Source organism: Pagrus pagrus (assembly GCF_965226575.1).
Source record: "Pagrus pagrus genome assembly, chromosome: 24".
Lineage (NCBI taxonomy): Eukaryota > Metazoa > Chordata > Actinopteri > Spariformes > Sparidae > Pagrus > Pagrus pagrus.
Window position 1 is genome coordinate 2,757,221 of NC_140206.1, and position 13,872 is coordinate 2,771,092.

Sequence of the window (13,872 nt, forward strand, 5' to 3'; positions counted from 1 at the left end):
GTTTCTACAAAAATATGACTGATTGTTTTCAACAGATGTGACAGTGTATCCCTGGGAAACTCTCCTTAATGTCAGCACATCAGTCAGAGCTTTTGTTTTGACCAGGCTGCGTAAACAGACTTCACGTTTCATCAAATGTTCCCGATTCTGGGTCAAACTCCCCCGGAGGACTGAAAAAACTTTATTTAATAGACCTTGGCTTCAATTTGATTGATCTTTACGGACAGAGATCAATAGATAAAAGTGGTGAAGCAGCATCAAGGGAAGATTGAAACACTCAAAATTCAGATATTTCTTTTTTTAATCTTGGGTGGTCTGATTGCAGCGTGACAGTAAAAGTACAGATATCTTTCAAATATCACCTTGAAAGTGAAAGTCACTCCCACTAGTTGTACTTGAGTAAAAATCTAAAGTATCTGATACTAAATGTACTTGACCTTTGACCACAGGACCTGGAGATAAAGAAACGACGTGTGAGTGGGTGATATATTCATTTAGTGCTGCGAATCTGCAAACAAATATGGAAACAAACAAATCACTAGTTAAGATAAAGGACCTGAATTTAAAACCGGGCTGTCGTAACTGTAGTAAATACGTTCATTTATTTGTTGGAATTAATTGTAAAATATTTGTAAATTTCTAAAGACATAAAGTATAGGTTATTAACATTATTAGGAGAATTAATTTTTAAAATTATTTTCTTCTTTCTTCTTCATTTAATCGGATTAATGAATGAAATTATTAGTGCTACAATAAATGTTTATATTTATTTGAATTTATAGTCATATTTGTTGAGGAACATGAATAAATAATAATAGTTATAACATTATTATTATTGCTAATTAATACTACAGTGAATGTATATAATTGTTTTTATTTATTGTGATACTCATTAGATAAATAGATGTATTAACATCTTCATAAATATTGATAATAATAATGATAATAATAAAAATAATAATAATAATAATAATACAATAACAGTGTCAATATTATTACATTATTAATATATATTTTAACGTTTACACATTACAATGAATATCAATAATTCGACATATTCATATAATAATAACTAACATTATTATTATTTTTATTATTATTATTATTATGATTATTATTATTATTATCATACAATTAAGGTAGATTGTAAAGGTAAGTAGATTATTAATGTCATCATAAATAATAATAATAATAATAATAAAATATTTAATAATTATTTAAATAATTGTTGTTATAATTAATACAGTTATTATCCAATTATGATGAATAGATTTATTAACGCCAACAACAACAACAACAACAACAACAACAACAACAATAATAATAATTATAATTATAATAATGATGATAAGAATGATAATAATAAAACAATGACAGTGTCATTATTATTACATAATTAATATATTTATTCACATTTCTGTATTATAGGAAATATAAATAATTCCACATATTCATATAATAACAACTATAATATGAACCACAATACTACTACTACTAATATATTATTATTATTATTATTATTATTATTATTATTATTATTATCATTATTATCATTGTTATTATTATTATTATTATTATCATTGTTATTATTATCATTATTATTCTTATCATTGTTATTATTATCATTATTATTATTATCATTGTTATTATTGTTATTATTGTAACTTGTGTGTCATCATAAAGTTATAAAACGATAACAGAACACGACGTGTCCGTCTTAAGGTCTGCCTGGTTGGGATGCAGTTCTCCAGGCGCTGCCGTGCCGCGGTGTCGGTCTCACTTGGCCCACATTTGGACCACCTTAAATATTTCTGCTCTCGCGCTACAGTCTCACACACACACACACACACACACGCACACACACTCACGCACACACGCACACACACACACACGGCGGCAGCAGCCCTGTCAGATCAGACCGGGGCTGACGCACAGACGGAGGACTTATATAAAACTCCTCCTGGGCTCGTTTTAACGCCTAAAAGTGTCTTTAATGTCGCTAAACCGCCGCGGGACCGCTCACACACCAGGATTATGACACGTTGTGTCGTCTGGAGACTGAAAACCACCTAAAAAACGACGGAAAGTGACTTTTTTCTTCAGCTCAGAGACGCGCGACGCCAGCGGAGGACGAACGTTGCGGGGATTTTACGGACATTTTCTACTTCTTCATATCCGAGTTGTGTCGTTTTTCGAGGGATGGTAGTCTCTTAAACACGCTCGGAGTCGTGAACGTGAACTTTTAAAGCCACTCTTTCTCACTCGGTTTGCCCTGAACTCAACATGCTGGGGAGCACGGCGCTGTACGCGGCGAAGAAACGGAAGAAGCCGGTCCAGAAAATGTAAGTTCGCACCAAACTACACTCAAAAAACCGTCAAGTTTCAGTAATATCCACACAGTCTCCTCATAGTGTGCAAGAAGCGCGAATACAATGAGGTTCTTGTACTTCATGACCTTATGATCTCTTCGGCATGTCTATAATATTCATATGATACTCCCTGAAGGCACTCTGAGCGTGTCTGCTGACTCTTGTTGTACTTTTACTGTAATACTTATGTAATACTACCATTACAAAAATAAGCATGACACATATAGCCTTCAATATTTCCATAAACATAATGCATTAAGACTTTCAGATGCTTTTATTGCACTACAATCACACTTTGCAGCCTATAGATTGCATAAAGCCTCTTTTTAAGGTGGATCCAGCTGTGCAAACACCTCCACACCAGTCAGTCAGCATGCATTACAGCCTGTTACATGCTTATAAGGCTGCACTACGTTATAAGTTTGCAATAGTAGCGACATTGTCCCCAGTTAAATCCATAAGGCCATAAAGTCTATTTTCCCTACTTGTGGTTATGCAATGTTGGCTTGCCAGACCGAGGTAATGTGAAGTGCTGAAGTCCAACAACACAGCAGGCCGATCCAGCATGGAAAATAAAGAAAACTGTTGCTTCGGTATTATTTAAATCTAATTATACCATCAGAGACAGCTGGGCTCTCCAGACTGAGGCGTGCAAATGATCTCTGAGCTCTAAAGCTGTAGAAAGTAGTAGACGTGTTGAGTTTAAATGTATTATTTATAGTGAGTTTTTGTCTGAGTGTGCTCTGTAGGCGATCTGAATCCCCACATCAGTAAACTCATCAAACCACCTTCTCATTACTCTATTTGTGAGTAAAACAAAGTGTATATTTGAACTACATCTTGTTTTCTCTTCTGGAGTCCCCTCGAGAACCCGGTATGGCCCCAGACCACAAACTGAAAACCACTTCTGCATACTGTAGCACCAGAAGATCATTCAGCAGGCTTTTAAACACAATACAAAAGTGATTTCTGCACCACAAAGGAACTTTGTTGGACTGAGAACCTTTGATAGGTCTGTAAGGAACGCTTAATGAATGTTTTCTCGAGCACCATTATACGTAGATTTCTCTTTAAGGGTCTTTGTCCTCTCTTTTTTAGTTTACCAAGACTTTTTAGAACCCCTTCAAGGATCTCCGGAGGTCTCTAGAACCCGATTTTGGAGTCAGTGCTTCATACTGGAGCAAAAACAGAACAGACCATAACAGAACCGTTTTGGCTCAGTATGAAACTGTGAATCTGAAAAGTGCCCATATCCTTTTACATGGGAACTTTAAGGTGCTTGAAATAACTTTTAAGAAAGACTACAGACGCAATTGACCCCTAACTATTCTGTAAAGAACCCTTACATTTCTAAAATAGACCTCCCTATGGAATGAACCCTTCATTAAGGTTAATGTTCTCAAATGTATCTTCATAAACACTTAACAGTAAGAGAGAACCTTCTTGAGCACGGCCTCTGACCTATATCCAAAACAACTCTTAATAAAAGATGCCCAAAGTGTTATTTAGAGAACCCTAACTGTGCTGTAAAAACTTTTGAGAGAGTTTCTGTCAAGCTCTATGCTCTGATGGTACCTCTTAGACCCCTATTGGTGCTGTAAAGAACCCTTTAGAGTCCTCTGCCAGTGACCGTTGTTACTGCTGGAAAAAGTTCTCCATGGCGTTGTATTTTGTTCAAATCTGCAGAGAACCATCTAGCGAACTACTGAAAAGCACCATGCACAAAGGGTTCTTCTGTGAACCCTTCACAATGGTATAGCACCATGGTAAAATGGTTCTTCTTTGACCCATCATAACTTGTAAAAAGTCTCAGAACCTGTAACCTGTAGTGTCATGCTCAGCTGATCTTAATCGACCCTTCACAGTGCTATCAAGAACTTGTTGAGGGGTTCTCGAAAGCACCATGCCAATTACCGTAGGCCCCTTGAGGTACTGTTAAGAACCCTTTTTATGGAAGCCCCCCAAATATTTATTATAGACCCTTAATGATGCTGTAAAGAAACTTTTAGAGGAGGTTCTTTAATGAACCGTGGAAGAACAGTTAATTACAAAACCCTTAATGATGCAGTAAAGAACATTTTTTTGTGAGGTTCTTTAATGCACCATGCTGAAACGCTTTATTATAGACCATTTTTGGTGCCATAAAGAACCTTTTTTGGAGATGTTGTCGAGGGCATCATGCTTTAAAGGTTCATTTTAGACCCATAACTGTGCTGTAAAGAACTGTTTAGAGATGTTCTCTAAAGCACCACCCTTGAATAATCTAACATAGACATTCCATGGTGCCGTAAAGAACCTTTTTGAGAGGTTCTCCAATGCATCATGATAAAATAGTTTATTATAGACCCTTTATGGTGCAATAAAGAAACTTTTTTGGAGTTGTTGTCTGGGGCAACATGATTGAATAGTTAATTTTACACCCATCATTGTATTATAAAGAGCTGTTCCTCCATGGTCCTGTAAAGAACCTTTTTGAGGGGTTCTTTAATGCACCACTCTCAAATAATTAATTAAAGATCATTTATGGTGCTATAAAGAACCGTTTTCGGAGATGTTCTGGAGGACAACATACTTTAACAGTTCATTGCAGACACATCTGTACTGTAAAGAGCTGTTTAGAGATGTTCGCTATAGCACCATGCTTGAATAACCTAGTGTAAATGTTTCATGGTGCTTTAAAGAACCGTTTTGAGATGTTCTCTAAAGCACCATGCTCTAATAATCTAGCATGGACCTTTCCCGGTGCTGTGAAGAACCCTTTGAGAACTGCAGAGTTACTCTCAGCCACACTGCCTTCCTCCTCGCTGTGATTTTACCAGTTTGTGATTTTTAAACTTTAACAAGCCAGACGGGAGTGTTAACTGCTCCATACAGAACCACAGGCCCGAGCAGAGAACCACGGCAGAACCCTGCCAGAACCGTGGTTTGAGTGTGTGTGTGTGGTACTACCTGCATTAATCATAATCAGGACGTGGAGAGAGAGCACTCTCACGCGATGTTTCCACGAGGGAGGAGGGAGGGAGGGAGGATGGCGTAATCTGAGACTCTGTGTTTTTTTTTCTCCTCCTCCTCGACTGCCACAACATACTTTTTTCCTGTCTTTCCTTCTGTCTCTCTGTGTGTTTTTTCGGAGGGTTGTTTCTTTCCTCCCTCCCTCAACACAAATTAACATAGTTCTGTGTCACGCAAACCGTTACATAAGTCTGCCATGTTCTCTCGACATGGGCTTTTAGGAAAAGTTCTCTCTCAGGGAGTTTATCTTTCTCTGTCTTTTTTTTTTTTTTTTAATACAGTGAATGAGTTATGAGTGTGTGCATGAGTGTGTGCATGAGTGTGTGCATGTGTGTGTGAGTGTATTTACCCACAGACGAGCCTGGAGGCGAGGCGGCGTGTCAGCGATCTACCCCGAGGCAGTTTACCTTCATGTTTACACTGCTATAAAGCTAGAACATTTAAATTTATGGTAATGTCTGTCTGCGTGTGAGAAGGCACGACACAAACACACACAACTTTATATAGGTTAAAGATACATGGACAAAAGTATGTGGACACAGTGTTCTGGTTTCACTCTTTCCACCAGTTGCTGGAGTCTTGCAGGGATTTGATCCCATTCAGCCTCGAGTGTTAGCGAGGTTCAACACTGATGTTGGCCGATAAGGCCCGGCTCACAGTCGGCGGTCAAGTTCATGTCCACGTTCCAGTATCTGGTTCCACTTTGGATCTGGTTCCAAGTTTGTAAAATACCCAGACTACTTTATAATTGTGTGATAATGTTGTCCAACATGCGCCAATGTGAGTTTTTCTTCTGTCACACAACAGGGCTCCAGACTAATTTTTCGCACTGGTTGCACTGGTGCCCATAACCTTTTCATTTAGGTGCCCCAGCACAAAATTTAGGTGCATTATGATTTAATTTCTCAACGCAATATGTAATGTTTTTCTTCTTTTAAGCGACATGCAACAAAAAACTGTGATAACCTCATTTGTTTAGAAAATAAACTGCTAAATTTCCAGCGCAGCAGTGCAGAGTTTTGGGCTTGCATCCAAGCCACATCTAAGACTTACTTTTAGTTTTGTGTAAACTCAAGCCGTCATGATCTTTAGTCTGCAACCTAACGTTAGTCAAAGTGTTGTTATTATATTAAAGCATCATACATGCATTTTAGATTAATAATGTGATGTATACGCTTTAAAATAACAAACTAAAAAGAAAATGTAATTGTATTTAAGCTACTTGACCCGTCAGATTTTGCGACCTGTAGCAGCAGCAGCAACTATTTATTGAGTTGATATCTGCTGAATGATAAAATACAGTTTATATTATTTCCACTATGTTGTTTTTACTGTAGCTTCCGTGTCTTTTGTAGCTGCGAGGAACAAAGGTTTATTTTCGCTCCCAGCTACAGAAAAAACAATGAGTCAGGACACGGTTAACGACTATTATGAAGCCCTGACTAAAGATGTGGTGAAAACTCTTTCAGCTCAGTAGAACCTCTGTGGTTTAGGTACGATACTGAGTGAAGTTAAAACATGTATTACATATTTTTGTAACTGTTTTCATTCCCCACTAAACACGGAAAGGATCCAGATTTGATAAGTGGATTCGGAACTGGATTCTGGATTTGGATTCAGTAAAATGCCATCAGAAAACCAGTTCCTAGTTGAGGTCAGGACTCTTACAAAGCGTCTCTGAACCTGCACGTGTGTAAGGGAAAAAATATGACAGTAAAAAGTAGTCGAACATGCATATTTGTGATTGGTTATATTCGGTGCTGGCCTGCAGATGAGCAACAGTCAGGTCAGATGCTGCTGGTTAGATGTTTGTTTTGCTGCAGAGGTCATGCTGATGTCTAAACGATGTGCTGCTGACCTCCTGCTGCAGCAGACGCACAGTTTCTCTTATGACTGACATGTGACGGACATCAGTCTCCCAGATTTCACTTCCCAGATGTTATGACAACAGGAAACACAGTGATGTTAACGCAAAATCCTCTGATTCCAGTTTGTTAAATGTGAATATTTTCTTCCTCTATGACAGTAAACTGAATGTCTTTGGGTTGAGGACAAAACAAGACATTTATTGACATGAATCAACAATGAAAACAATCGTTAGTTGGAGGCCTAGACATATATAAGACTTACTCAAACTAGAAATCTCATAATATGCCAGTATACTGATAGATAGCATAGAGTTTTAGGTTTGATTTACAGGATTTTGGCAGCAGTGTGGGTATGTTTTGCCGTGAATTTCTTGTTTTCTCGTCCTACTAGTAGATAAGAACTTTCCTTCTTGTGCATTTCCTCAACATGCACCGATGAGTAAGTCGTTCCTATCAAATTTAGGATGTAGATTAAATTTGATACCAGAAAAATCACCTTCATTAAACAAAATACTGAGAAATATCAAATCTGAATGACCTCTAATTTCCTTACAGTCATGCTACCAGATCAGTAACAATATATATAGTAACTATCATTATTAAATGGTGAATGAACAGTTAATTAAACATTAATTAACAGTTCTGTTCCTGTTCCTTTAAGGACGAGTAGGATTCAGACAGACTGCAACTCATGATTCACTATTTTCATTGTCGATAAATCTGTTGATCATTAATCGGTCAGTTGTTTACTGTCATAGAGGAGAGAAGAAATATTCTCATTTAACAAGCTGGAATCAGAGAATTTTGACTTTTCTATCTTGATAAATTACTCAAACCTATTAAACGTTAATGAAAATAGTTGCTGGTGAATTTAATAGTTGACGACTAATCCATAAATCGCTGCAGCTCTAATTTAAACTGGATAAAATGAAGCAGATGTCGACCCTGAACACTGCAGAGCATTGACACAAACTATCAGCTCTGGTATCGACTTATTTGGCCTGATATCGCTGCAGCTGTGATCCTCGTCTCGTGCTCTTTTTTGTCCTGTATCATAACTCCGGCAGGGAACAGACGCCAACATCGTATTTAGTTTCTTTTGTTCTGCAGAGGTGTCGTTGCCCCGGCGGAGACAAAGTGCCTTTGTGTGAACGCAGGGGAGTGTTTCTTCAAGTCCAACAAAACCCCACACTCTCTCTCACACACACACACACACACACACACACACACACACACACACACACTCATATACACACTCGTATGCACACACACACACACACACGCCCCTTCCAGGACAGATCTGGTAGATAAAGCGAGAAGCAACAACACTGGCTGCTCATTGTTCTTGCAGGGAGTTGTGCCGTCAGGAATGCGGCGATAGCCATCTCGCCTCGATTTCAGATATGTCGTGTTCTGGAGTATTATTGGAAGCAGATGTCTTATTTACAGGAGGGAGGCGATGGGGGGAGGAGGAGGTCTCCGTCAGGGCCAAATGTCCACATTTTACACATTTATGTTACAGTTACAGTTCAAGCAGTCCGCTCACAGCAGAGACTCTGAGCTTAAACGGCTGAAAAACCATAAAAACAGTCCAGCTCCACGGTACAGTTCAGGCTTGAGTTGTTCTCCAATTAAATCTTGATTTTTTGAGGAATTACTTTGATATATTTACATCTAAATTTAACATATTTCACTGTAGGTTACACCTGTAGTCGGTGGGATGGGTCGTTCTTCCTCTTAATGTTAACCATAGCTGCATTTTTCTAATTGTTGAAAGTTAACCTGTGAAATCAACAATGTGCAGATAAAGATTTGATTCTTTTCCTCGCTATTGTTTTGACTGTTTGTTATCAGACTGGTTGTTATGTTTCATCCAGATTTAACATAGTTCACAGTAAGTTATATCTATACTTGGGGGACGGGGTGTTCTTCCTCTTTGTGTTATTTTTAGCTGCAAAATTATATCTTTTATGGGTAAATGTTTGGCAAATGAATCCTCAGCTATCTGCATTTCATTAACACGTCTTTCTTCATATTTGTTTGGTGGAAAACAACAAAACATTCAGTCAGGGTTTCACAGCTATGACCCCGTCAGGACCACCCACAGCCCCTCATGCAGCAGGGATGGATGTGTGTTATATTTCTGTTTTCATCAGTGTGACCTCTGTTCTTCAGTGCAAGCTGCAGCAGCTCAGAGGTGCATGAAGCTTTTGGCTCTTTCAGTGTTTTGTTTTTTGATTGCATCCATACGGGCTGTGAGTGTTTCGACTCGTGTGTGTCTCTGCGGACGTCTCCAGGTTTGTCTTCAGTCTGTAGTAGCGTTGGTCGTTGAGGTCGTATCTTCCTTTCACTTAAATACTGTGTTGTTTTGAGCTAACTATGTGTGATAAACAAGAGAAGTTACAGTTACATCGCCAACCATAAAAGCTGTTTATGGCATGACATTGTGGGTTTCCTGCCCTCTATATCTGTTCATATTTAATATAAAAGTAACATAAGCTTGCTAGATATTAGCTAAAGCTTTTGGTCTGTGTGTTTGTGTCCTGCAGCTTCAGTCTGCACACTCAGGCCCTCGAAAGTACCAGAAATAAGGAGGTTAAAGGGTTGAAGCCACAGTGCCTAGAAAGTATGCAGGTGCACACACACAGAGTGAGCTTGCCGATTGGCCTCACCTGACCTGAAAATCCCCGGCGGAGTCATCAGCAGGAACATCTGAAGCTGATTTAAGTTGAGAAGCAGCAGACATGCAGCTGCTCTGTGTGAGACCGACCTGTAACTGGAAGGTCACAGGTTCAATTCCCACTACAACCAGATGCTCTGCTCAAGTGTTTGCGAGCAAAACACTGAAAGTAGACCAGCTGAAATTCATGAGTTCAAATACTGTTTATTAGGGCTGCGGCTGATGACTAACTTAGCTTTCTGTTGATCTCCTGAAGACTTGGAGGCTTAATGGAATCAGTTTCTGGCGTAAAATGTTATAAAATCATCAAATAGGCCCATCACAACATCCTCTTAATAGTTTTTAATGTCTGGGCAACAGTTAAAAACCCAACATATTCTGTTTATTATCATTTAAGACAAACTGCAGCAGGAAATCTTCAGTTGTGAGAGAATTAAACTATTTTCTCGTAAATAAAACAAACAAAACAAACAATATATCACATTTATTGTCTTTTCACTGCAACTTGCTGTCTTATATTTAAGCTGTGTTGTGTTTGATGACTGCTGGTTGCCAGGTCAGATTGGGATGACTTCCTGTGCCCTTAAGCAAGGCAGTCGGTGGGAGGGTTTTTCAGCTTTTATAACTCATATTTTTCTCTATCCTAGTTGTCTTCCAGAGTAAATTTTGTAAAACAAATGCAGAAAAGTTTTAAGGTTTACTGAAAAAACTTTCAAATCAAAGTTGATGTGCTGCAAGATGATTGCTTTGGTTTGACTTGTAGCTCGTCTGAGTACAGTATGTTAGCTGTTGTTTCAAAGACTCATTCATTCATTCAAGACTCAACAAATGAGTCACATCATGATATGGAAACTTCTAAACATTTAAGTGGAAAGGAGAAGTAAAGACGACTTGTGTGACATTATGATGATAAGAATCATCGAGCAGATCTTGTTCCTATTCTGAAGAAGAAAGAGCTGTGTCGTTGTTTTCTAAACTAAACCTGAGACGTTTAAATCATGCAGGTGAAAGTATGAAAAACTGGCCTTGAAAGGGTAAAAAAATGCCAAAATAAGCAACAAACTCACTCTCAAACCTGCGAAACATCAGATATCAGAGTGCGGTTAAACTGCATGAATGTGAAAATCACCACAGAGCTCCAAGCGACCTAAAATCAACCAAATCTCAGCGTCTGAGGTGCTCCACAGCTTCACACCTTCCCTGGGAAAAAGAAAAGGCCCTCTGTGCGGCCGGCGAACGTCTGGTTTGAGTTAGAGATGAGAAGCTGCTGGGTTTACCGCCGGTCACCAGAGTTCAGTTACAGATACAGGGTTTGTTTACCTCTTTACACGAGTTCAAACTGTCTTATCAGGCAACTGTGAGCGAGGAGCAGGAGCGATAACGTTTTTACCTTGTCTTTGTTTTTTAACAGGACATCCTGCTGTTTTGAGACTGATGTGGATGTACAAATAATATTAGTCTTTTCAACAGAACCGTCCTAAAATCAAAATGTTGTTTCTTTACTTTGTTGTTATGATCGATAGTTGTTGGTCAGCTGTCAAAGTACCTCCAAACTAAGTACATTTATTTACTGTGAACTCTCTGTCCCGCTGTGTGTTTAGCTCCACTGTAAGCTATTAGCTCCGTAAGCTGTTAGCTCCCTTAGCCAAAAAAAAACGGCCCACCAGCCGCCTATGACTTCAATGCAAATTCATTGTTCACAGCGTTGCATTATGGCTACCTCATCAAGAGCGAGGTTCACATTTCCTGTCACATTTTAACACGTCTTTTCTTCTTAAGTGCTGCGCCGAGTACCCAGCCAGTGAAAATAACAATAGCAACGACATGAAAAGACACTCTCTATTGTAGCGCTCTTGATTCAGTTTGTCATTTGCTAAGCGAGCGTTATAGAGACATTAATCACACCAAAAAAATCCCTTTCATCCTGGAGGCGTCATGGGGAACATCTATTGTCTGTTGTGCCTGGTTTCGAGGGGACGCTGTCCGTCTCAAACCTTACATACATTTTAGAGTTTCAAAAATGAGGAATGTGCGAAATGACGGATTGTTTGTGTGTGACAATTACATTATATTACTGTAAAATAATGACAAAGACAAGCAGCAAAATCCTCACATTTCAGACAACAAATGTCTTTGTGCAGCCGGTCAAGAATCATGAGTCGACCATCATAGAGGCACAAAATCACTAATTAAGTTTTTCCCTCTGTCAGGATGGAAAAAGCCCCTTAAACACTCTCCACAGTGAACTAGAAACACTGGTGTAGATGTATTGACTCAAAACTCCCTGCCAACCCTACTAAAGCAAGCAGTATACACATTTTTTAGTTCATTCAAACATTTTTAAAGTCAGTAAGATATCGCAAATAAAAAAATGTAAATAAATGTGACCTCTTGAATCTCGTTTAGGAAGGGAAACTCTCCATTTCCTCTCTCTCAGTGAGTTTGTAAACACAGAGTGCTTGACAGGACATTAAACTCTCAGCTCCATCCTCCTCTGGATCGTTTCTCACTGGTTTTTAAGTCGTGTTTATCTGGCCGAGGCGTGCTGACAGAAGCACACAGGTGATAAACAAGTCCTCGGAACAGAACAGGTGGCATCAGGCTGCAGACCTGGTTCCCATGGCAACAGTGGATGGAGCAGGTAGCTCGTTGCCATGTGCCTCTGGAGAGTCGAGGTGGTCTGTTGTTTTCCACTCGGCAAACCCTTTTTAATCCCCGACATCCAGCAGCTGTGAGGGAAAACAACTCGGCCTGAGTGGAAACGTCGCTGAAGATTAAGAAGCTATACAATAACATAATTATAAAATTAAAATCTTAAAAATGTAGCATCACTTTTCACACATTGAGTCTGTTTGAAACACTCGTCGTGACCTTTCTGAATGCCAAACTCAAGCTTTGTCTCTCACGGGAAACTGACCTTTTCAAAAAGTGAATTGAGGTTTGGGAAAGTTTTCTGTTTGGATGAATTTCTGCATGATTGTCCTGTCAGTGCGTAAATCTTTCCAATGTAATCACCTTCCTAATTTCCTAAAGTTATAATGTTGTCTTCTTTCCCTTCACCCGCAGCCCCAAACCACCGCCCCCCGATGGCGCCAAGTCCAACCCCTCCAAACGCCACAGAGACCGGCTCAACGGCGAGCTGGACAAGCTCACCAGCCTGCTGCCCTTCACCGAGGAGGTCAGGGCTCGGCTGGACAAGCTGTCCGTGCTCCGCCTCAGCGTCGGATACCTGAAGGTCAAGAGCTTCTTCAATGGTGAGTGTACAAGCTGTGGATCTTTCCGTCAGGGTTTCAGCAAGAACTGTGTCAGCTGGACAAGGTCACACACCGCATCGCTGATTATTTGTCGATTGTGGGTGGAGAATTCTGCCTTCTTTATAAAGTCGTACAGTATACAAGTATAGCTTAACATTACATGAAGATGGGACTCATTTATTTGCTTTCATGCTGTACCTAAAGCTACGGAGGCAATCGGTATGATTGTTTTGTCGTATGTAACTTTTAAGGCTTTAAAGGAGGGAAACATCCGTCTCTTTAGCTGCTAAACGCTCCACTGTGTTCACCAGCTAATCTCTGACTGTTTCTGTCCGCAGTTAGCTGCTGAACAGGTAGTACACAGTGGCTATTTACAGCTTTTTTGCTGGAAATTACGCTGCATTATTTTCACTTCTCTTTTACCACATGGTTATTACAAAATCATTGATTCTAGCTGCTTTTAATGAATATCACAATGTCAGGAAAACTGTGTTTATATGTGTGAGACGCAAAAGGCTCAATCAGTTATAATATGGAAGGAAGTTGGACACAGTTTGTTTGTAAATCTTCATGGTAACAGAAGATTTTTAGTTTGAATCATATGTAGTTCTGCAGATACATCAATCTTTTTGGGGTTTTTTTGTGGGTGCGTACCACCTCTGCTAGTTTCCTGTGGGAAACCCAGTTCA

At 39.3% G+C, this 13,872-nt stretch overlaps 1 protein-coding gene across 1 annotated transcript in view; it reads left to right on the plus strand.

Annotated features, from left to right (window-relative positions):
- Positions 1 to 1,906: 1,906 nt before the first annotated feature.
- The window catches only part of ahr2 (aryl hydrocarbon receptor 2), a 66,485-nt gene continuing 54,519 nt past the window's right edge, over positions 1,907 to 13,872 (plus strand). The window contains exons 1-2 of the mRNA XM_084347509.1: positions 1,907 to 2,342; positions 12,996 to 13,183. Coding sequence (XP_084203635.1) covers positions 2,284 to 2,342; positions 12,996 to 13,183 — 247 coding nt within the window. The 5' untranslated portion in view covers positions 1,907 to 2,283. The remainder of the gene's footprint in view (positions 2,343 to 12,995; positions 13,184 to 13,872) is intronic.